Below are 21675 nucleotides of genomic sequence, written 5' to 3'. Positions count from 1 at the left end.
TCGGTGACAATTTTAAAATTTTAGAACTTATGGATATCGAGAAATTAAATAAACAAAATCAGTCTTATACGCGGCCTCTTATGGAGTTTTGATTAAATTTAACGTTTCAACTCCCTAGGAACTCAAGAAAAATTTGAAAAAATTTGAAGATATGGGGAATGATGTGTTCAATGTGATGGCGATAAAAAACAATGGGGTACCGGGGTGAATAAGGGAGATATTTCAACCCGCCGTACCCATTTGATCCCATGCTTTCTCGAGGTTCGTCACGCGAAATAGAGGATTTTCCGCATTTACTTTCTCGATGTCTAGTTCCGGTTGCGGGTTTGAAATTTCGTCGGATGGATGAATACATATTTCTCCAATGATGGAGGGAAAGAAAAAATTTTTTTTGAATCTTTTTTCAAATTCACTTGGCACCCTTAAAATAATTTTCATTGTCATATGGACCTGAAAAGTGACATTTCATTGAATCTTTAAAACATTAATTGATTTTTCAATAACAAAATTAATGGCAATTTCATGTGAGTTAGTCGTAGTTAAAAACTTCACGACTTGTTACTTGAAATCTCAGAAGTAACTTGGTAACAGTGAATGGCATTGAATTGTATTGGGTTCGATTAATCCTTGTTGAGAGTATTGTCATATTTAGGAAGTGAACGAAAGCCAGTTTTCACCTTTAGATGATTTCATTCAATTCCTAAAGAGATGTGAAAATTGAACATTACATTCAAGTGACTTTTCAATAGATTAAAAAAATTTTAAAACAGTCGTCTCAATTTTGAGAACTTTCAATAATTTAATTTACATATGGACCTGGTAATTACAATTCTAGTGAAGGTTTCTAAAATTAGCTGATTGATTGACAAAATATGTGAAAATTTCATGAGCATTAATCATTATTGAAAAGTTCAAGATTTTTTATTTGAAATTTCAGGAGTAATTTTCTAACAGTGCATAACGTTGAGTGGTATCGGGTTCGACTGATCCCTGTTGGGAGCACCGTCATGTTTAGAAATTGAAATACAATTTTCACCGTCAGATAATTTTATTCAATTCTCAAATTCATTGTAAAAATTGAACATTATGGCCAATTGAATTTTTAATAAATGAAAAAATTCGAAAAATAATTTCCTGGATTTTCATATTGTTCAATGTTATATGAATCTGATAAGTGGAATTCCATAAAATATTCCCGAAATTAGCTGATTTGTTGGTCATAAATCGAGTGACAATTTAATGTACTTGTAATTGCTAAAAATTTCAAGATTTTTTTACTTGAAATTTCAGGAGTAATGTTCTAAGATTGCATTACATGGTATCAGATTCGATTGATCTCTGTTGAAAGCATTGTTATGTTTGAGAATTAAAGGAAAGGCAGTTTTCACCTTCAGATAATTTCTATCCATCGGCGTGACGAGTTTCAAACTTATCGAGTCTCCGCACTGTTTGATCAAGCGTACAACTTGCTCGTGGGAAGCCCATTTGACGTCTTTATCACCGATACTCACGATGAAGTCACCTTCCTTCATGCCACCCAGCTGAGAAAAGAGATAAGAGAAATCAAAATGAACGATTAACGTTGTTGATTCAGCGGGGATATGGTTAATTGTGATGGAATAGGTTGGACTCAACTGTTTTAATCAGAGTCATTCAAATTATATTTTGCAAAAAATTACTTTCTCTTTCAAAACCTCTCCTTTTTTATGAATAAATGATAAAAATTGTTTGAAATCGCGAAAGCCTTATTTGTTTTCCTTGAAAGCAAATGCTGGTAGAATTTTGAATGTAGTCAAAGCTGTTATGGTTTTAAAAAATGATTTTCAGAATGGAAAAATTTTGAGGTTTATTAATCATTTATGAGAAGAAGTCGTAATCTTCAGGCATCTTTCTCAAGCAGAAAACTTTCTAATTTTTTCCAGATTTTTGAAATATTTCTCAACGGCTTGAAATAAAGATTTAAATTTAGACCTTCAGAGTTTACGGGTATTATGCGCGGGCTTACGTTGCTTCGAAATTGGAAACTTGATGATATTTTAATTTTTTGTTTGCCAATGTTGATCCAAATTGTTTGTTAAGATCTCAGAAGTATCACAGTCCTTTCTATCACAACAAAAAATCTGGATTTGTTAATAACAATTTTGAATCGATTAATTGGAAACGATCATGCAATATATTTCAATTCAAAACATGTTTATATAATATAAAAAAATAGTAGTTTACAAATTCCAGTGATTCTATTATTCGACCGTATGATAATAATTTCACAAATAATTTACAAAGTTTCAAAGTTTTCTCTGCTTTTTATGAAAAAATCGAATTTTCCTTAGGAGCCCAAGTTACATCCCGAAAATTACTATTGGATTATCTTGTGAACGACCCCATCAGCCGTTTGAAATTTCGTGAGTGAATTCAAGACATCAAAGCTTTAAAGCTTCCAACCTTCATCTCTCAATTTTTTTTAATTTTTTGGAATCCCGCTATTATATTTTCAAATTTTATTCACCTTTCAGGATCTTTTCCCAGCTTCACAATAAGGCTAGAAAACGATGATTTATTCAAATCTCATCATTTATTCCAGATACGTGAGAAATTTTACGTTCATTCGTCCATTCAAACGTTTCTCGATTAAACTCAAAATATCTCTTAATTTTGCATTCATCTTGGAAACGAATGGATGCTGCAAAAACTGTCAAAGAACTTTTTACAAATGAATGAATAGCCAATGAAAATCACCTATCGCCATAGTACTTCAAAGTCCATAACAGAATGTGAAAGAATGACTTGCTTGTTCTGTTGCATTATGCACTTCACCACTGAATCACATTAAAATTGAAAAATCCTTATGTTAACGAACTTACATCAGCCAGCGAATTGTGGTCAACCGCAGCGATGATAACAGGAGCATCTCCACGAACACTAAATCCGAAACCTTCACCTCCTGGACCCCTTTGGAGTTGAATGAGTCGTGGAGCCGTCCAGTGTCGCTTTGCCGAGAAAATGGCGACTGGGCCGAGAGACCTGAAGAGATCATCCACTCCGTGCTGGCCGAAGTCGGGATGCGTAATGTTCAATTGGAATTTCGTTGAAGCTAAACATAAAAGAATCATCAAAAAATCTCGAATCCTACACGATTTGTCCATTGCTGATTTATTTAGTTTCTTTTCGTTCATTTTCTTTCTTCGAATGGCTTTATTCGCACAAAATTAATTTGTCTATTCGTTCTGTCGTCTATTATTTATTCTGTATCATTTATCGTTTCGTCGAACATCATTGTGGTGATTTATGTAGTTATTAGTGCCCGTGATTATTCGTCAGGAGTTCGAATATTCCATTTTTATAACAGTTTCAGATGTATGTATGTATGTGACCGATTTTTTTCGGCGACAACTGGAAAGATAATTGTTTAAAGGAATCCAGTTATGATTTTTAATATTCGTCCCAATACCATCTCGACCGAATTCGATCATGATATTAATTGTATCATTTGTTGTTGAAAAAAAATATTGTGAAACCAATATTCGGAGAAAGGTAAAAAATTTCAACGGTGAGGTAATATTGGCTACCAACGGTGGGTCAAGGGTGGATTCAATGAATTATCGAATTCAATTTAAAATACACCATCATAGAAATTCCAATCGGAAGCGAATTGTTAATTTATTAGCAAAAAGATATTGACTATGTTGTGACGAATCGTTGCTTACGTGCATTACGTGCATTACATTTTACTAATCGTGTTGAAGGGACTGCATGTTTAGTTGTTCGGAAACCGATGTGTGCGTTTCACAAATTCTACGATTTTCAATTAAAGTGATTAGATGTATTAATTTTTCATTACATCAATTGGTTTTTCGACGAATTGGTGTTGGACAAATTGTGATTCCATAGATGGTGTTTCGACGAAATGTATGAAACCCTTTTTCAAATCCTACGACTTTCAGAAAATTACTAATTAGATAATTTTTTTATTAGATCAATTATTCTTGTGATGAATTGCTGCACAGAGAGAAATATTCGATGAAATTACGTATCTTTTCCGTGATTTCGGAGCGAAGTGTGGTTGTAGGAAATTTTACGGAACCGTCACGGAATTTCTTCAGAGCGTTCCGTAATTTTTATCTGAATCTCCTGTGAAAAATTACGATACCGTCACGTCAATTTTCTGAGTCGATCCCGTAATCGGTGAGCGAATTGTGAGTTGCGTAATTTTTACTGAACATTTCTCTTCGTGTGTGGGACGAATTGTCATTCGATAGTATTCGATCGTATTTAAACGAATTGTACCAAACCCAAAAATCTCTCCTACAGAATTGGATTTTTAGCATTCATGCGAAACCTGAAATTTACCGATTATATGAGGTGGATCCAACAGCTCTCGAAAATCGTCCTCATCCCCAGCTTCGCTATAATCCTTCAGCGTCAGATCATGTGCCCTCTTGAGAACCTTAGCCAACGCCTGTTTCCCTTTCAATTCCCTGCACATCCTCTGGAGTCGTTGGCTCTCCTCATGCAGTACTAGAGCTTCTCTCAAGTGGGCTTTCCCTGTTCAACGGAAAGTACAGGATTAGAATTGAACAAGTGGAATATCAATGAACAAATTGATAAATCGGATCCCTACCCAACAAATTCCTCTCCTTATCATCCTTTGGCACATTGTAATCAATTTGCGTCTTGCCATCGCTCTCTTGAATATGCTCAAGAGTGAGTTTTGTCTCGGTACGAAACTCGGCGATGGGTCTGTCGAGGAGTCCAGCAGCGCAGTGTTTATGTGAAAGTGCGAGATGATGTTCTCGTTTGACAAGGACCAGGGAAATCCAGGATTCTGGCACATAGTCGCGAACCGGCTCACGGGATATAACACCATGAACATCGTTATATACAGCTGCCACCTGAAAATCAATTTGTTATTTAATACAACTTGCGAACTTGTACTTATTCATTACATTTCATTAAAAAATGAATTACGGAGTCAATGATAGCCAATTTATCATTTTCTAGTGAAGTTGTAAAATGAGATAATCAATTTTCATCTTTTTTTCACCTAAAAATGTGTTGACTCTAAAAGAAATACAGGAGGAGAATCAAATGTTTTGTAACATTGATATTATATATTTCGTTAAGGTATGTATGGCGTGTTCAGAGGGGGTAAAACAACTAAAGAAATTGATTTGATTTTCTTTAAATATATTTTTTGATCTATTCCAAAAGCCTGTGGTTAATCCCAGAAAGTCTAAAAGAATGTTTTAAACACAAGAATTGTTATAAAAAATGCAATTCAGCACCTGCCCTCATGAACATTCAAAAAAAATGATAAAATAGGTAAAAAAAGTTGCCATTTTCCTAAAGAGTTTAATCTGTTTAATTTTTTTAAAGAGTTTAATCCTTAAGCGTCTTGAGTTTAAACAAGACGCTTGTTAAACAAGACGCTTGTTTGAGTTATAAGTTATAAGTAAGAGGCGTTCGCGAATTTCAATTTTTCCACTCCGTCTTACCTGTGCAGCTTCTTGAGCAAGATCCAAAGAAACATCAACGTTTCTTCCCTCCCTGGACTGCAGTTCCAACTTCTCGAAAAGGCACTCCCTAGCCTGCGCCAACATGAGCTGCACCAGCATATTCAGCATGTCAGGTCCAAGGTCCATGCTGGGAGCATTTGTAAAATTCTCGTGAATATATCTAAACGTCCCTGCAGCCCTCAAGAAGGCATCCACCGCTTGATCCAGGCCCTTGGCAGTCCTCCTGTCCTGTCTCGCACCCAACTGAGTATACAATGCCCCCGCATTGAAGAGTATCGAGGCCTTCTCGAAAGCAACAGTTCGCTGACAGCTCGGGACTCCTGTTAATGAGTCGAACCACTCGAAGTATATTCCCAGACTTCTGTCGGGGGGGAAGAAGCGTCTCTCGATGAAGTATAGCTGATTGTAGTAGCGCAGGAGGAGGGCGATGCCTGCTGCATCCCTCGTCGGTGTTCGCGTCGCCTATACAAGAAAATCGATTATCTGAATATTATTGAACCATTGTGATGTACGGGTGAGGGGATAAAATAGACTTCTTTCAATTGTGAATAACTCGAGAGTGTTACAGAGAGTAATAGAGAAGCATTTCTTCCTTTCAAAGGTGTTTTTTCATCACACTGTAATACGTCGTTTTACGGACCCTTCTTGTCCGTCAAACGCCGTTTACGGACATTGTGAAGAATAATTATGTTCGTCACTCGGCCGAAAACAACTTTTCCGATTCGTGTGATTGCATTCCCCGGCGTCGTCTTGATCTGCAATCCTCGCGCTTGTCAGAAAAATTATTTTCGGTCTTGTGACGAAAATAGCTATTTCGAGCTGTGAAATACGCCCCAATTGATAAAAACACAGTCAATTTTTTGTTCTATTTCAAATAATTGCTCCACCTGAAATGCAAATGTTGTAATTCTCAATTTAAGACGAAGTCATTAATTACATTTCGCATTCATCTCAAAAATTCAATAAAATTCAAGTTTTTATGGAAAATAGTCAACGATATTTCAAGAACAGCTTAAATTTTCAGACTTATTGTAAAAAATGAATATTAAGTTTGATTGAATTTTCAGGACATTGAGAATTCATAAAAATAAGTGTTGGAAATTACACCATTTTGAATAATTTGTATTGTGATATGGATCTGAAAATCGGAATTCCATTGATTATTTCCTCCTCTCGGATGTCGGTTAATCAAAGCGCAGTATTCGAGGTCCCAAACTACTTTATTTCGGCGATTCCCACAAATGAAATTCTACTGTTGGATTTCCGCTGGAAATTCCACCGCAACCCTTCATTTGACGTCAAAAATTTGGCAGTATCTCTGCATTTGTTTTTTTTTCCTTCAAAATACTCTACCACGAACGGCCGACATCCGAGTGAAAGAAATAATCCAACAAATGGTAGTTCCGCTGCAAAATTATCGCTCATATCGCTCACAATTAAAAAATCATGGATCGATTAATTTACCTGTCGTGTCTCCATGAGCTCAGCAATAGCCTCTTCATAATGCTCGCCATCTTCACTGTAATGCTCCAAAATAAAGTCCTGCAATAAGAATTCAAAGGATAATTATTCCCACCGTTGCCCAGGGATGTTAGATCGATAACATGAAGCTCCGAACGTAACCAATTCTAAAGAGCCCAACTCCCTCCAAAAATGGTGAGAATAACGATAGAGCTGATCCGAAAGCGATCAGAGCACAACGAGGGTGAGATATCGACCTTGGAAGAGCTATCCCTTCATCAGGAGAACATCGAAAAAATCGAATTGATAAACCGCCTCTGCAAAGACCTGAGAATTCTCCTCCTTCAGAATAACCTCATATCAAAACTCGAGAATCTGAGCCGATTGAAGCTTCTGGAGTACCTCAACCTGGCCCTCAACAACATCGAGGTAATCGAGAACCTGGAGGGTCTCGAGAGCCTTAAAAAATTGGATTTAACCGTGAACTTTGTTGGCGATGTGCGCGATGTGAAGAGGCTTCGGGTTAATGAACATCTGCGGGAACTATTCTTAATTGGAAATCCATGCACGGACTACGAGGGCTACAGGGAGTACGTTGTCGCTGTTCTTCCCCAGCTGAGGGAGTTGGATGGTCATGAAATCACGAGATCTGATCGCATAAAGGCGATGCAGAAGTATGCAGAGGCCGAGGGAGATGTCATCAGGGGCTACTGGAATTACCAGGAGATAAGGGCTCGACAGTTAGATCGCCATCGTGAGAAGAGGGAGCGAGCCACAATCACGGAGGTTAAGGATGGGGAAAGTGATGGCGATGAGGAGGCGACGGAGGCATTCTGGAATAGCAGGAGTTATCACACGCCTGAGGACAGGCGGGAAATTGCGGACAAGGTGCGGAAGATTGAGGAGAGGAAGAATAGGGGGCTCGAGAAGAATGATGCACCGAAATGTGCTCTCAAGTTGTTTAGTCCGGAGGGGAGACCGTATAATGTCAACCAGGCTAGGATTCCGTTTGGGCTGAATATAGAGGATGATCCGGAGATTATTACTTTGGAAGTCGCGACGTACAGGTGTGTACGAATCTGGGAATTCCGGGGGTTAATCACTGTGAAGGAATATTCTGAGAAAATTCAGATAGGGGTGGTTTTTTTTTATCGTTATTTTACATTGCTTCGACCCGGTTAGGGTATACTGCGATGATGATCAAGACTTTAAATGGTTAGATCGCACCATTCTAACCGGCCGGGATTTGAACTCGGAACCCACTGCGCCAAGCCACCGGGGCTATAGGGGAGGTTGGGGTAAAATATTAAATTACAACAGATTTTCCTCGATAGATTCGTGTGAAAAACTAATAGACTTTAATCGCGAATGCGTTAGGTCTTTATGAAATACGCTGGTACGCGACGATGAGTCACTTTTATACGTCTCGTTGAAGACAGAATTATCGTACTAATAAGTGACATCAAAGAAAAAGAGCGGAAGACTATTTTCTCTGTCAACTCATTTAGCCGCGAAAAAGGTCCTTTCATGTCCTCTTCAATTACTAGTGTCTGAGATAACGACCCACTAATTAAATGAGAGAGCGTAATAGAACAACTAAATTCAGTCACCGACTTCAGAGAAAAACCTCAAAGGAAAGAAAGATTTTTTGTTGGAAATTCATTGTGTTTAGGAAAAAAGTTGCTTTGACATTTCCCCCTACAATTGCTAGCTTCCGAGATAAGTAATTCATTATTTGTCAATTAATTCATTGATTTACTTCTTCATTGAGTACATCAAAAAGATCCTTTGCCGTTTCTTCCGAAAATCGTTTGCTTTCGGGACAATTTTAACGTATCATAAAATGAAAGAGACGTAAGTGGCGTGTGCAAGCATAACTGTCATGCATGTTCCCCTCTACAGCAGGGGTAGCCATATCCATAAATTATAATTGCTGTTAAATTATTAAGTAGTCAATTAGTTAATATCACTTTTAAATTTTAATTACTGAAGTAATCATCAATTTAAGTAGTCAAATTGTGAATTTTTCGTTAATCAGTAGTTGATTTAGGAAGATTGACAATTATTTGGATAATCGGAAATCCTTTATAATAAGTTTAGTATTATCTACTTAAGAGAAAATTTATAGGTCCATATTTTTTAATATTTAATTCATCATCAATTGGAAATTTAGATTATCAATTATTTCACTATTTTTTAATTTCGATTAGTGTATTTAAACCTTGATCAATGTGAGTCGGAAATTCTTTTAATATTGTAGAGTCGGAAGGTTGATGGCCATCCCAGCACTACAGCGAGGATAAAATTTCTAAAATTCGATCTTTTCAGACATTTAGACACATCTCTCCTGAACGTCGACGTCCAGCCCAACTACGTTAGAGTTACAATAAAAGGAAAAGTCCTGCAGTTGACATTACCCTGCGAGATATTAACCGACAAGAGTACAGCCAAGAGGAACACAGTGACTGGAAATCTGGTGATAAACATGCCACGCATGAGTCCCCTGACAACTATCACGAAACGGTTGAATAATTCAACCAATAAATTCGGAGAAGGTAACCGATCGCCAAAGGTCATAAAATCTGGTTCCACAATCACGAAGCGTGAGTTACTGGAGATTGGACCACCTGCGACCGACCTAGATTTTTCGAAAATCTATAAGGACCCAAAGACCCTTAAACAGGCAGCTTTAAAGGGCAATTTGTCCGAGAAAAAAGCTTCTGATGATTTTGTTGACGATCCTGACGTGCCTCCGTTGGAATGAGGGTGAGAATTTACGGTCATCCAGAGAAATTGTTCATTTGAATTAAAGAAATGGGTTTATTAAAGGAGCTTATAGTAAAGCTTTTATTCAAACTTGAATTTGATTTTTATTTTGTTTTTTTATTGAGATCAAATAAATCGTTTTTTAAACGTGCATCAACGTTCCCTTCATCCAGATGAAGAGTTTGTTAGGTAAAAATGACATCATCGTTTTGACAGCGAAGAGAATGAACTTATTAACATGTAAAAATCCTTTATTTGGATGAAATGAATCGTTTATTTGATTGTAATGGAGGATTTCTTCGGGATGAATGAATTATTCATTTCATACGGGGGCATTCAAACATTGCGTCATGCGGTTTTGGGACCCCCTTTGCCCCTCCGTCGCGAGATCATCACAAACGTAAATCTCCCCGGTTTGTTTTACGGCATAAAATCTGCGTCCCTCTCTTCTCACGTTATGCCGGAATAATTTACTTTCTCATCGTTTTATAAAACGAAATTTTGAAAATGAAAAAAAAAATACCGAGGATTGCAACAATAATTAATTTTTTGCTGCTATTAACGTAACGTATAATAATTATTCCCGGGATCAAATCAGTAGTGAAGCGGTAAGGCGGTTTAAGTCGATTTTGACAATTGGCCAGTCTTTAGTGAATATCTCGGAATCTAAGGGAGATAAATAAATTTTTGTTTTGACCTTTCTTATAGCACTCAATTTGCTCTAGAAAAAAGGTTATTACGAAAATTTCATCGTCTCCTTTAGATTCGGAGAAATTCTTTAAAAACTCAACTAAGAGATAAGTCGACTTAAACCGTTTTACCACTTCGCTACTGAAATGACTTTTTCATCGAAATGAGCGCGGAATGTGGCATTAGAAAAATGTGGGATGGATAAATTTTCGTAATTAATGAACCCCCATCGACTCATTCTATATTTTCATCTCAAGTTATTTTTGTTAATTATAGTGTGACATCACCCTCTAGGCAATCCACCCTTCTCCTCCATTATGAATGATCACAAAATATAAAACCCCTTTCCGTCTTATTCGTGTGACTTAAGGGGCAAAATATGACATGGCGCTAGGGATCGAAATATGTAACAGATAATAAAATATAATATATTATAATCAAGAATTGTGAAAAAGGAATTATTTAAAAAATTGCGTAACTTTATCGTTCCGTTTGTGTTGAATTAATTATTCAAATTGCGCCTTATACACGAGCTTTACGAACGTCAATTTCTCCCTTACCCCTCACACTGTTAGCACGGTACTAGCCAGCAAAGAAAGCTATATTTATCTATATTAAGTCCTACAAAATGCGGGCACGAAGCCTCATTGGACTCCATCGTTGACTTGTTCAATAAATTTACGGTAAAAATACATTGCGCGATGTCTGCGTTATGCAACATACCCCATGATCTGTGTTTCATCTCACTCGAAAATAACCTCACTAATTTCTTTAATTTACACTCCATATTAATTTACATCCGCGCGCCCATCCCCTCTTTGCCCAACTACAGAGACCCTTTAAGGGGTAACAGAAGGCCAACATTTCCTCGAAATTTTCAAACAATTTTTCTGCTCAAAGTTATCAGTATTTTTTTAAACCAGAGCACATTGACCTTCATCATCGCCTACTGGAGATTAATGTGCTTTGATTTGTAAAAATATCGGTAACTTTGAACAGGAAGTTTGTTGAAAAATTTGAAAAATTGATCGCATTCTGTTACCCCTTAATATTCAAATGCCGTCATACAATTAGAACATTTTCATTTGCATAAATATATGAGTTTATTGATTCCCCACAAAAATATTATTAAAATGAATGAAAAAATGTAGAAAAAAAAATTTCGTTTGATTCAAATCGATCATTTCTCCAGGTATTTGATTCATCTTAAAAACGCTCACCTTGAATGGATCCCGGAAGTCAATGTCTTTCGTCTCCTTGAGGCCCAGCGGGATCATCGGCATGATCGGCTCCGTCCTGAAAACAGGAACCATAAAAAAAATTAAAACACAATATCTATCATCGGTATTTAAAGCCCACAATGCCAATGTTTTTTTCGTATTTTCAGAGAGATCCGTGACCCACTTGGGCCCGTGGCATTCGTTAAATGTCCGATAAATCATTGCCCTGGTCCCGTATTCGTTCGGCTTCCCGTTACAAAACTTATACGAGAGTTCACTTCGGCTATAAAATCGTCAGTTTACGGAAAAGGAGGAACGTCCAAAAACAAAGTGGCGACACCGATGTCTTTTGAGGTGCACCGCTTGCGGGATAAAAAGATATCGTTGTTCACTGGTTCGTTTACCATTAAATGATAAAAAAAACCAATGACCTGAAAGACATTTGCGCTGATTGGGATGACGAAGTTTCTAGTCTGGCAATTATGCCAAATACTGCGTTTTACGTTAAGAACGTAAAACGGTTTATGTTGACTTAGCCCTTGGCTGAGTTTTCCCAGAATATCTTCGAATCTGAGGGAGATACCGAAATTTTCGTAATCACCTTTTTTATAGAGCGAATTAAGGGCTATAAAAAAGGTCATGACAAAAATTTTGCTATCTCCCTTATATTTCGAGATATTCATTGAATACTGGTCAATAGTCAAAAGCGACTTGAACTATTTTACCGCTTCGCTACTGAAGTGGTTTATTTGAATTAAATAAAGGTCATTTGAATCAAATTTGGGTTCACTCTAATAGTTCATAATGAAGCTTTCATTCCTACTTGAACATGGTTTTAAAAAAATATAAATAAATATTGCCTGGATTCAAATGAGTTTATTAATTTTCAAGAAAAATATTGTTGAAACGAAGAGAGAACTCTCAAGAAAATATTGGTGTAATATTCTTGATTCAAGAATATCAATCAATATTCAATATTTTTTCTTCCATATGGGGCTGAAGAATAGTGACCTATAAAAACATCTTTTCATGTTTATCACTTCTAACGCTGACGTCACAAATTGCCGGCTATAAAAATATGAATATCATCGGGACCATAAAAACTGTCGTCAAGTGTTCAACTGAATTTGTATATGGAAATCATTCCCCAGACAAGAATTTCCATTTCACTATTCCCCTCAGACATAAAAATCAAGAGTACAAATTCTCGTGTACGTGCTTTTGATCCACATCCGATGCAATAATCTTCTGCGGTTTTGATAGTACCCTCACTCCAGTTAACTCGATGCCAGTGAGATTGGCCAATCTACGAAGCTCACCCATCAGGTTTCATACTCACGCGAAAAACGCAGAGGTGGAATAGAGGATTTTAAAAAAATCAAGAAAGAGATAAGGGAAAAAAGGAGTTGTGAAGAGGCAACAGAGGCGTGCATAAAGAGAACATCCGCTGGTATGGGGATATATAGTAGGCGGACAGTGACCCAGGAACCGAAGCATGGCGGATGGACCGGCAAACTATACGGCTACGTCGAATGAGGGAAGGTAAAGGCATAACCATGGCATGAACAACGCTCTCTCGCGCCTATTATTGCCTCCGAAAGAAGTTAGAAAAAGATTATTATGGTGTTGGATGATGAAGTAGTGCGTACTCAATATTCCTGAAAAATTTGATCTTGAAATATCGAATCTTCAGAGGATTGGGTTCCTCCAGATCCACCACTAGAGCTCGTGGTGATTTCCGAGGTAATCAAGATGAAAAAGCTTTAGTTTTTAAGGACACGAATGAAAAAATCGTATAGAAATTTTCTATACGGATTGCGTATAGAAATTCTATAGGATTTCCGTGCATGATATTCAGATACTTCTATACGAATATTTTCTATAGGAATTATTTCTGCACTTAAATTATTACATAAATTTTTGTTTTCATACGAAAGATGTCTAAACGCTTCAGAGAAAAACGTAGAGAAATGTCGCAACTCCATACGAAATGTTTCTATACATGTGGTAGTGGGTCGTATGGGATTAAACCTATAGAAATCGCATAGAAATAATTTGTACAAAAAATATCCGTTTAGAAATATCCGAATATAGTATACGAAAATCCTATAGAAATTCTATACGCAATCCGTATAGAAAATTTCTATACGATTTTTTCATACGTAGAGATACATAACTATTTTTTTGGGGAGTCAGTTAGACAATTCGACAAGAGCAGAATCTTAAAATCAATTGACATCGTCACTTATACAATCATCAGAGACATTGTTATCTTAAAAATCAGACAGGAATTCTGAATCTTAGGAATTTTGCTCCAGAATTTTGGTGATAGTCTTCTATGCTGAGGACTCTATCAATAAAACGTACACTGACAGAATAATTATTTTTATTGAGATGTTTCTTTCTTGGAACAAGTATTATATACTTGAACCAATTTCAAATAAATAAAATCTTACGGTGAATATCAATTATTTCTTCTTGAGATATATTTACTTAAATCAAATGGAAAAGTTATATTTTTTAACCTAATTTAATCTCCAGTCGAGAACTTTTCTACTTCCATCAATTGATCACAAACTCGTACCTAGGAGGTGATTACAGTGAGGAATGAATTGAATGTTGTTTTCTCGAATGAAGCCGATGTTTAAAAAATATGATTCAGCCAATCAAATTTGTTGCAGATAAACAAATGCCCGTAATTTCTACACAAAATTTCACTAAACTTCTCGCCTGAAAGAAATTTGATTGGCAGAATGATATGTTTTTCCCAGTGTCGGAGTAAAATTAGGTAATTCTACTTAGTGGAGAATTAGTGGAAATTAGGAATAGATTTCTTAAAACTATAGTATATTTCTAACCTAGGGTGGGAAAATAAAGGATCCTCAGCCGCCAGTGCAATTACCAGCCGAGCCGAAGGCGAGGTTGGTAAGCACGCGGCTGAGGGTCCTTTATTTTACTTCCCGTGGTTAGAACGCGATTTTCTGTCTCGGCGTAGGCGCAAAGTCAGAGTTCCCTCCCGCGAAGCGGGAGGGAAATGTAACTTTGTGCTCGCCGGGACGGAAAAGATTTTTCCATGTGCAGTTGTATATTTATGAAAAATAATAAAGACGACACAGTCATGCAAATGTATGAGAATATCTCGTGATTTTATTCGCTGAAAAGAAGTTAAGGAAGTGCCACTGTGGTGGTGTGAGGTGCACCGAAATGGTTTGTTTAGAGTACATAAACTTTATTCGACTCGAATATATCGGTTTATTCAAATGGCACATAAAGAATAAAATAACAATAAAAAATGTGATCATGATCCAAATATAGACTTTATAGCTATAAACACTGAGAGAAAAACCTGAAGTTCGATTGACAATAAGAAAATAGTTGAGGCAGTTTTGGTGAACGATACAATTTTTTTTGTATGCGGCACATCACATTATAGTAACTTCGCAAGCGTAATTTTTGCAAATCAAAATGCAGTTAAACTAACCAAAGTTCAAAAGTAACCACGACAGATCTATCGTGAGGAGAACTATAAAATAGTTGCAATGACTACATTCCATTGTAGTAATTACTTCTCCGGCCATAGTTACCGTAACCCATGAAAAATTGTTGAGGACTTTTTGACTATAATTCGATGGTGATGGAATATAGTCAGAAGAATCATATTTTTCTCTCAGTGAATGAAATCATTACCCAGAAGGTGAAAAAAAGGAACGATCCTTCACTTGGGTGAAATAAATTGTTAATTTCATTGCAGTGCAGGATTTATTTGAAATTGATTAGTGATCTATTTTATATAATTGAAACATTTCTATTGAAGTATACTATATTTCAGAGCGAATACCATGGGGTCTTTTACTCGCGCGGAGTTGGTGTCCGAGCCGAAGGCGAGGACTGGCCAACCACGCAAGTAAAAAAACCCCATGGCACTAGCCGTGAACGATATTTTTCCGTAGTGATTTCCACTTTTACGAGTTTGAGGAAGGGCCAGTACCAATCCCCGGACGAGGAAAAGTGAAGGTCAGTACGCAAAAATATTTAAGTTTATCAATTTCCAACAAAACTGTTGTTAAGGAGAACAGAAAAATTCCAATTGCTTGGAACGCATCACTTCTCTGGGGATGAAGTAATTACATACCTTCGATATTTTACGAAAATTTTATCTTGAAATTTTAAATCTACAATAGACCGGAAGAACAGAAAAATATTGTGGTCCCTCAGATCTAAAACTGCATTTCCTCATATATTAAAAAAAACAAATTGAAAAATAATAGACATGAACACGAAATTATATGAGAATACCTCACTATTCTATTCTCAGATAAAAGTTCGGAAAATTGTACCATAATATTGTCTGATGACCGAGTGCATACACTCGATATTTCTAAAGAAAACTTCACCGTTTCCACGGCAAGTTTTATATTTACGGAAAAATAGCGAAGATAAAACGATCATGAAATTGTATGAGAATGCCTCATGATTCAATCCTCCAATAAAAAAGGCAACAAAGCTAAAATAAAAATAGTATCGACACATGTTATATAAAACACCGTATCTCATACCGTTGGCCATTGTCTTGGGTATCACCGAGGGGGTATACGACATTTACAACAGCTGGTAGCATGGTTCGTGCTACAGTTTCTTCCTATCACTGTTGAATATCTAGCGAGGTTAATGCAAACCTTGAGTTTTTTATGGGTTTTGTGCTCTTGAATACTGGAACGGGGGAGAACAGAAAGGCCAGGTGGTTATATTTCATTCCGGAGGGTGCAAACTTTCCATTGAACACATGACGCACTTTGGATGATTAGGATTGTAGATCGAGTGATTCGAAAACTCATGACCTTGACTTCTACCCGGGGATAAACGACTGAACCTCGGAGAATAATTGAGATAATTCCTTCGCATTCCATTAATTACGAGTTCACAACTCTAATTGGTTTGATAGTTCTCCGAAGAGGAAATTATGAAGATGAACCCCGGGATTTTGTTATTCAGGTGAATCCCCCAGCGTGAAACATACCGCGTAGTTAAAGTTGAAAATAGGATCATTAGAAGCACGTGACCTTGGCGATGTTCTTGTATACCTAGGAATTCCCTAACAAGATTGAATCGTAATCGGATTTATCTCTGATACAAACTCAAGTGTTTCGATTTCAACGTGTTTTTTTTTCACTTTAAATTGACACGATAACTCACCCGTCATTCTGATAGAGTTCAACAGAGCTGTTGAGCTCGGCCAGCTGTTCCTTGAGTAACTGAAGATTCGAGTTGACGAAGCTGAGCTCGAGGGCAACGGTCTCCTTCAATTTCCGGTTTGTGGTTGCTCTGAAAAATTGGCATTAAATTCCGGATGAATTCTATTATCCAAGACGTATGAATTGATAAACGATGGTAAAAATTTTCGTCCGGATTTTCCGTGCCAAATTGCGGAAATTTTTATCGCGTTCAAGTTCCACTGGACTTTCAGAAAATCTTGTCATTGGAAAATCAAATATTCCATTGATTTTCTGGTCTAATGATCCGGAAATCAATAAAATACTTGATTGTTCAGTTCAATTATTCTGTGGCAATTCAGAAAATTCAGGGAAGAATTGGACATTCAGTAGCGAAGTAGTCAAACGATTTAAATCAATTTAGTTTTTAGTTGAGCTTTTCAGAAATATTTCTGAATTTAAGGGAGATAGCGAAATTTTCATAATTAACTTTTTTGTAGAGCGTATTGAGTGCTACTAAAAAGGTTATGAGAAAAATTTTGCCATCTCCTTTAGATTTCGAGATATTCACTGCAAACTGGCCAATAACCAAAATCGACTTAGACCGTTTGATCACTTCGCTACTCAATTCAAGTCATTTTATTTCTGAGTATTCATATTCCACTGGACATTCAATCAAATTGTGAAATGTCCATCTCCCTCCCATTGAAATCCCATAAATTTCCGTGAATTCTACTTAAAACTTGAAATTTCATGACCATTTTACCCCTAAATCCGATTCTAAATGTCTCTCCTGAGATTTACTATATCTTCCATGAAATTTCGAAAAATTTCTAACAGCGTAGACCCAATGTTCTACTTTTATGATGGAGATAATTATCAATTCAATGTCACCCGATGGATCCTATCTATGAAAGATGAAAGTGTTATGGAGTTGTTTTATATCGACATGTATCGAAACAACCGGATCGCTAATCCTCAATTATGATTGGCCAATGCGTTGCGTTTTCAAATTGGTCAATTGCACTAGTTATTTTTTCTGTGATCTGTTAATTCAACCGGTTAATTCAACCGGATATTCAAAGAGATTGCGCAGAAATAAGTTCACAACATCGATTAAATTGTCATAGTGCAACATTTCGCTAAATATTTATAAATTTCGGAGATGAATACTACCAAGAATTGTTAATTTTCTCGTGATTACCATGCGTGAAATAAATAAATAATTTCTTCTTGGATTTTCATTCATCATGTGCTTTCATGACTCTCATTAATTTCCATTAATTCCATTTCCCTTTTCTCGTGAATAGCATAAATTTGATTGCGTTCTATTTTTTGACTTGGATGTATGTTCACAATTCTGAAAAACCGGGAAAATTCTCCAGCTTCTTGAAAAATTATAGGAACGGAATTGTTGTTTCCATTCAAGAAAAATTCAGACAATTATTCAGTTATTTTGAATACTGAAAAGCTCGTTTGCTCAAATTGAGGAATGTATTAATAATGGTTGATAAAACCCAATTTGATTAGTCTGTTCTCTAGAGAATTCTCGGCTTTCCTAAATAATTCAAGGGAATCGTTCACTTTTCTAGATAATCGATTCATAGAACTTCTTTTTATAATAAAAAAAAAAAAAAATACTTCTTTGCATTTTCCAATAATTACACTAGAAAAAAAATCAAGCAAAATTGTTATACTGCACCAGAAAACTTATCGTTCAGCACCGAAAGAATTCTTGAGGTACCATAATTTGTCTGGTGCGACACAATAATTTTTCCAAATGTGCGGATTGTGACTCGTTTACGGTGTTTAGCACATGAATTTTTCTAGAAAATTTTTCTCCACGTACGAGTATTGAGCGGATCACTTTGAAAAGTGAAAGGGAATTGATGAAAGATTTAAAATTATTCATTAATTTTCAACTTATCATTCATCTTTATTATCGATCGAGTTTTCGTCTGTTTATTATTCTTCTTCATAATGCATTTATGAGAATGAAATTTAATACAGTTAAAACCTGAATGAAAAAAAGGAAGCTTCTCGCAAGTAAATGAGGTACCCGACGAGCGCGCGCGTTCTACCTAGTAATTTATGAATTCATACAATTGTATTCCATCTGTTATTTATAACTCAACTTGACTCACTTGAATAAATTCTCCGCCCCAGCGCGTAATCTCAATTCCTTATTTATCTCCTGATTGAGTTTGCTCCGTTTATTCTGCAATTTACCTCTGCACGTAGCGACTCTGGGGTCCGAGCCCTGTAACCATACACATCGAATAAATATAATTATTGAGCATAACGACATAATGAAGGCATTGTAGGCTGGATATCCATAAAATAACCAACGAATTATTAATACCGTTGGAGAATATTGAGAAGAGGATTCGCTCCTGATGGCACACATAGTTATCATCAGTAAGTTTAATGCATGGTATGACGGACATTTAACGGTTGTGGAAGCTAACTGAACGTGGAAACTAGGATCATTTCAACGTTTATTAGGCGTTCACGTACGTGACAATTCGAATTAACATATTTTTAATGTAATGCATCGCCCGTTATTCTAAGTGAATAATTTGCATTACATTATTCCACATATTAAAAAATAAATTGTAAAGTCGTAACTTAATGGAAAAACGACACACTACGCTGAGAGAAAAACGACAGAGTTCTCAAACACGTCTTACTTGTGCCAAGAAAACTGTTTTTTGAAAATTATCAGAACAGGATTTTTTTCGGCCAAACGTGCAGAGAGTGCGAAGAGATAAAAAATTTTTGTTACAAAAATAGATTTAGGCCCGGTTGCACCTGTTATCCAAATAAACCCCAGGATAAAATTTATAATCGGGGTCAATTATATCGTAGGAGTCATAATTTTTCAATATTTGACCTGAAGAATAATTTTTTATTTATCCTGTAGCCCCATTTGAATTAACACCGGTTTAACCTTGGGATTAAATTTTATTTTTTGTTTCTGAGATAAATTTGAGATACTCTCTCGGGTAAAATAATCCATCGAACATTCAAATTTACTTCTTTTCTTATCGTTTTCTTTTTTGACGTGTTCATTACCCGGAGCTGGTGGAATCTGGCCTTAATAGTTAAAAACGAATTGCATTCAGTGTATACGTAAGAAATGTCATTTCCAGCACTACACCTTCGTTATTCGATACCATTATACAATTGAAATATCTGTCTCTAGGTAATTCTATAGAATTTCTACGAGAACAATCGCTATGGAAATAAATTCCACATAAATTTTGACTTCTTGTTGGAATTTTATAAGACTTACGTTGAAGTTCTAATAGGTTTCTCTTGAAATTTTATTAATAATTCGATCAGCTTTCTGCGTCGGTTATATATGGAAAAAATCAATAGTTATTGATTTTTTAGAAGTTTCCTCTTACGTTGGTTTCTACAGCGATTCTTGGGCATCAATTCTTTTCCATTGCAATCACAAAATTCAGGTAAAACCTCATAAAATTCGTGCCCAAGAATTGTTATAAAAGAAATCCTAACTGTAGAAAAATCAACATCCACATGGAGAAAAAAATACCAGAAAAATTACTGTGCTGGGTTCATTTGGACGGACTCAGAAAAATTCCCGTGCCAGCACCAGAAAATTTGTTGTGGAGTACACGAATTTTTCGCGGTAAATCCGAGAAAAATTCCTGTAGCGCGCAGCAAAAATTCCGGTGCGTAATTTTTCCGGATCCGTCCAAATGAACCCATTTTACCGTGCAAGCACAGTAATTTTTCAATTTTTTTCTCCGTATTTCCGGTATCTCCGATATCTCCGGTATCTCCGGTATTTTTTTCTCCGTGCATTGGCTTTTCGTTCTTTCCGAGCGGAAGCGTTAAAATTGTCCAATTAAATAAATGAATATGACCACTCGGTGGTCAATGTTTAGAAAATTGAAGAATTGAAGGGCTAATGAGTCCAAAGAATCTTAAATTTTGTCAGATTATAGGCATCAATGGGGACCAGCTCTTAACATTTATTTTAAAATAGTCTTTCGCAAATATATCAAGAACCATTCCACCGAGCGCAATAATTTTCTTTACAAAATATTCATCTCGTTGTCTGCTATTGTAATCAATTAAAATATGTATACCCGTTCATATAAAATTTTCGAGAAATTTCCTCGAAAAAATCGACATATTGACTTGGAATTTTGCATGAAGTTTCCTTTCATCATTGCAATGGTTCAAATTTTAAATAAACTGGATCGGAAAACTAGTTTATGAGGTATTCAATTTTTTTTGCAACTAGTTTTCCAGAGATTTCCATTTTTCTGTTTTTCACTAAAAATTCTTCAGTATCTATCTCTCGGGTTATTTGAACTAAGCTTAATATTTATAGAAATGAATTGCAACTAATTAATAAAAAGTCCTGCAATGCTGCCCAAACACCCAGACTGAGAAAGTGCCATCGATTCAATCCCCCTAAACCCGCCCAGAACTACACCAGTAAAACAATCTACCCAAGCAGTAAAAAAATAAGAGCCAGGTATCTCCATGATTGACAGCGCGTAAATGACAAAGTGGGTGTTGAGCTGAAGAAATGAAAAAATCCCCGGCAAACCATAACACAACACTGCGCAATATGGAAATGACAATTTTATCCTCAACATTTCCATGTCGACAGTTTCATAACCCAACTCCCAGGATGGAACCCGCGATGTTCCGGGTTTCTCGATGCATTGAATAACGAGTTGCGTTTTCACAGTCGTGTCATGTCTCCTTATAAGTTTCTGTTAGTTACGATCGATTGGACTTCCTCGGGACGTCTCCGCGGACTCGAGCCGCATG

The 21675-nt window shown here is 36.3% G+C and overlaps 2 protein-coding genes across 6 annotated transcripts in view; one reads left to right on the top strand and one right to left on the bottom strand.

Annotated features, from left to right (window-relative positions):
* LOC107040447 (rhophilin-2) overlaps positions 1-21675 on the bottom strand; it is a 56461-nt gene that overhangs the window by 1335 nt on the left and 33451 nt on the right. For all 5 annotated transcript variants that reach the window (XM_015260535.1, XM_015260536.1, XM_015260538.1 and 2 more), the window contains 9 exons: positions 19005-19120; positions 16844-16972; positions 11651-11726; positions 6978-7055; positions 5493-5975; positions 4619-4889; positions 4348-4542; positions 2862-3091; positions 1389-1541 (listed from right to left, as the gene is read on the bottom strand). In XM_015260535.1, the coding sequence (XP_015116021.1) occupies positions 1389-1541; positions 2862-3091; positions 4348-4542; positions 4619-4889; positions 5493-5975; positions 6978-7055; positions 11651-11726; positions 16844-16972; positions 19005-19120 (1731 nt within the window). The remainder of the gene's footprint in view (positions 1-1388; positions 1542-2861; positions 3092-4347; positions 4543-4618; positions 4890-5492; positions 5976-6977; positions 7056-11650; positions 11727-16843; positions 16973-19004; positions 19121-21675) is intronic.
* LOC107040448 (protein tilB homolog) lies at positions 7167-9738 on the top strand. Its single transcript, XM_015260539.1, has 2 exons — positions 7167-8041; positions 9303-9738. The coding sequence occupies exons 1-2, from the start codon at positions 7167-7169 to the stop codon at positions 9736-9738; spliced, it is 1311 nt and encodes a 436-aa protein (XP_015116025.1).

The sequence above is a fragment of the Diachasma alloeum genome, unplaced genomic scaffold (assembly GCF_001412515.2).
Source record: "Diachasma alloeum isolate Michigan unplaced genomic scaffold, Dall2.0 Dall_scaffold_00336, whole genome shotgun sequence".
Classification (NCBI taxonomy): domain Eukaryota; kingdom Metazoa; phylum Arthropoda; class Insecta; order Hymenoptera; family Braconidae; genus Diachasma; species Diachasma alloeum.
This window is presented reverse-complemented; position numbering and strand designations above follow the sequence as displayed.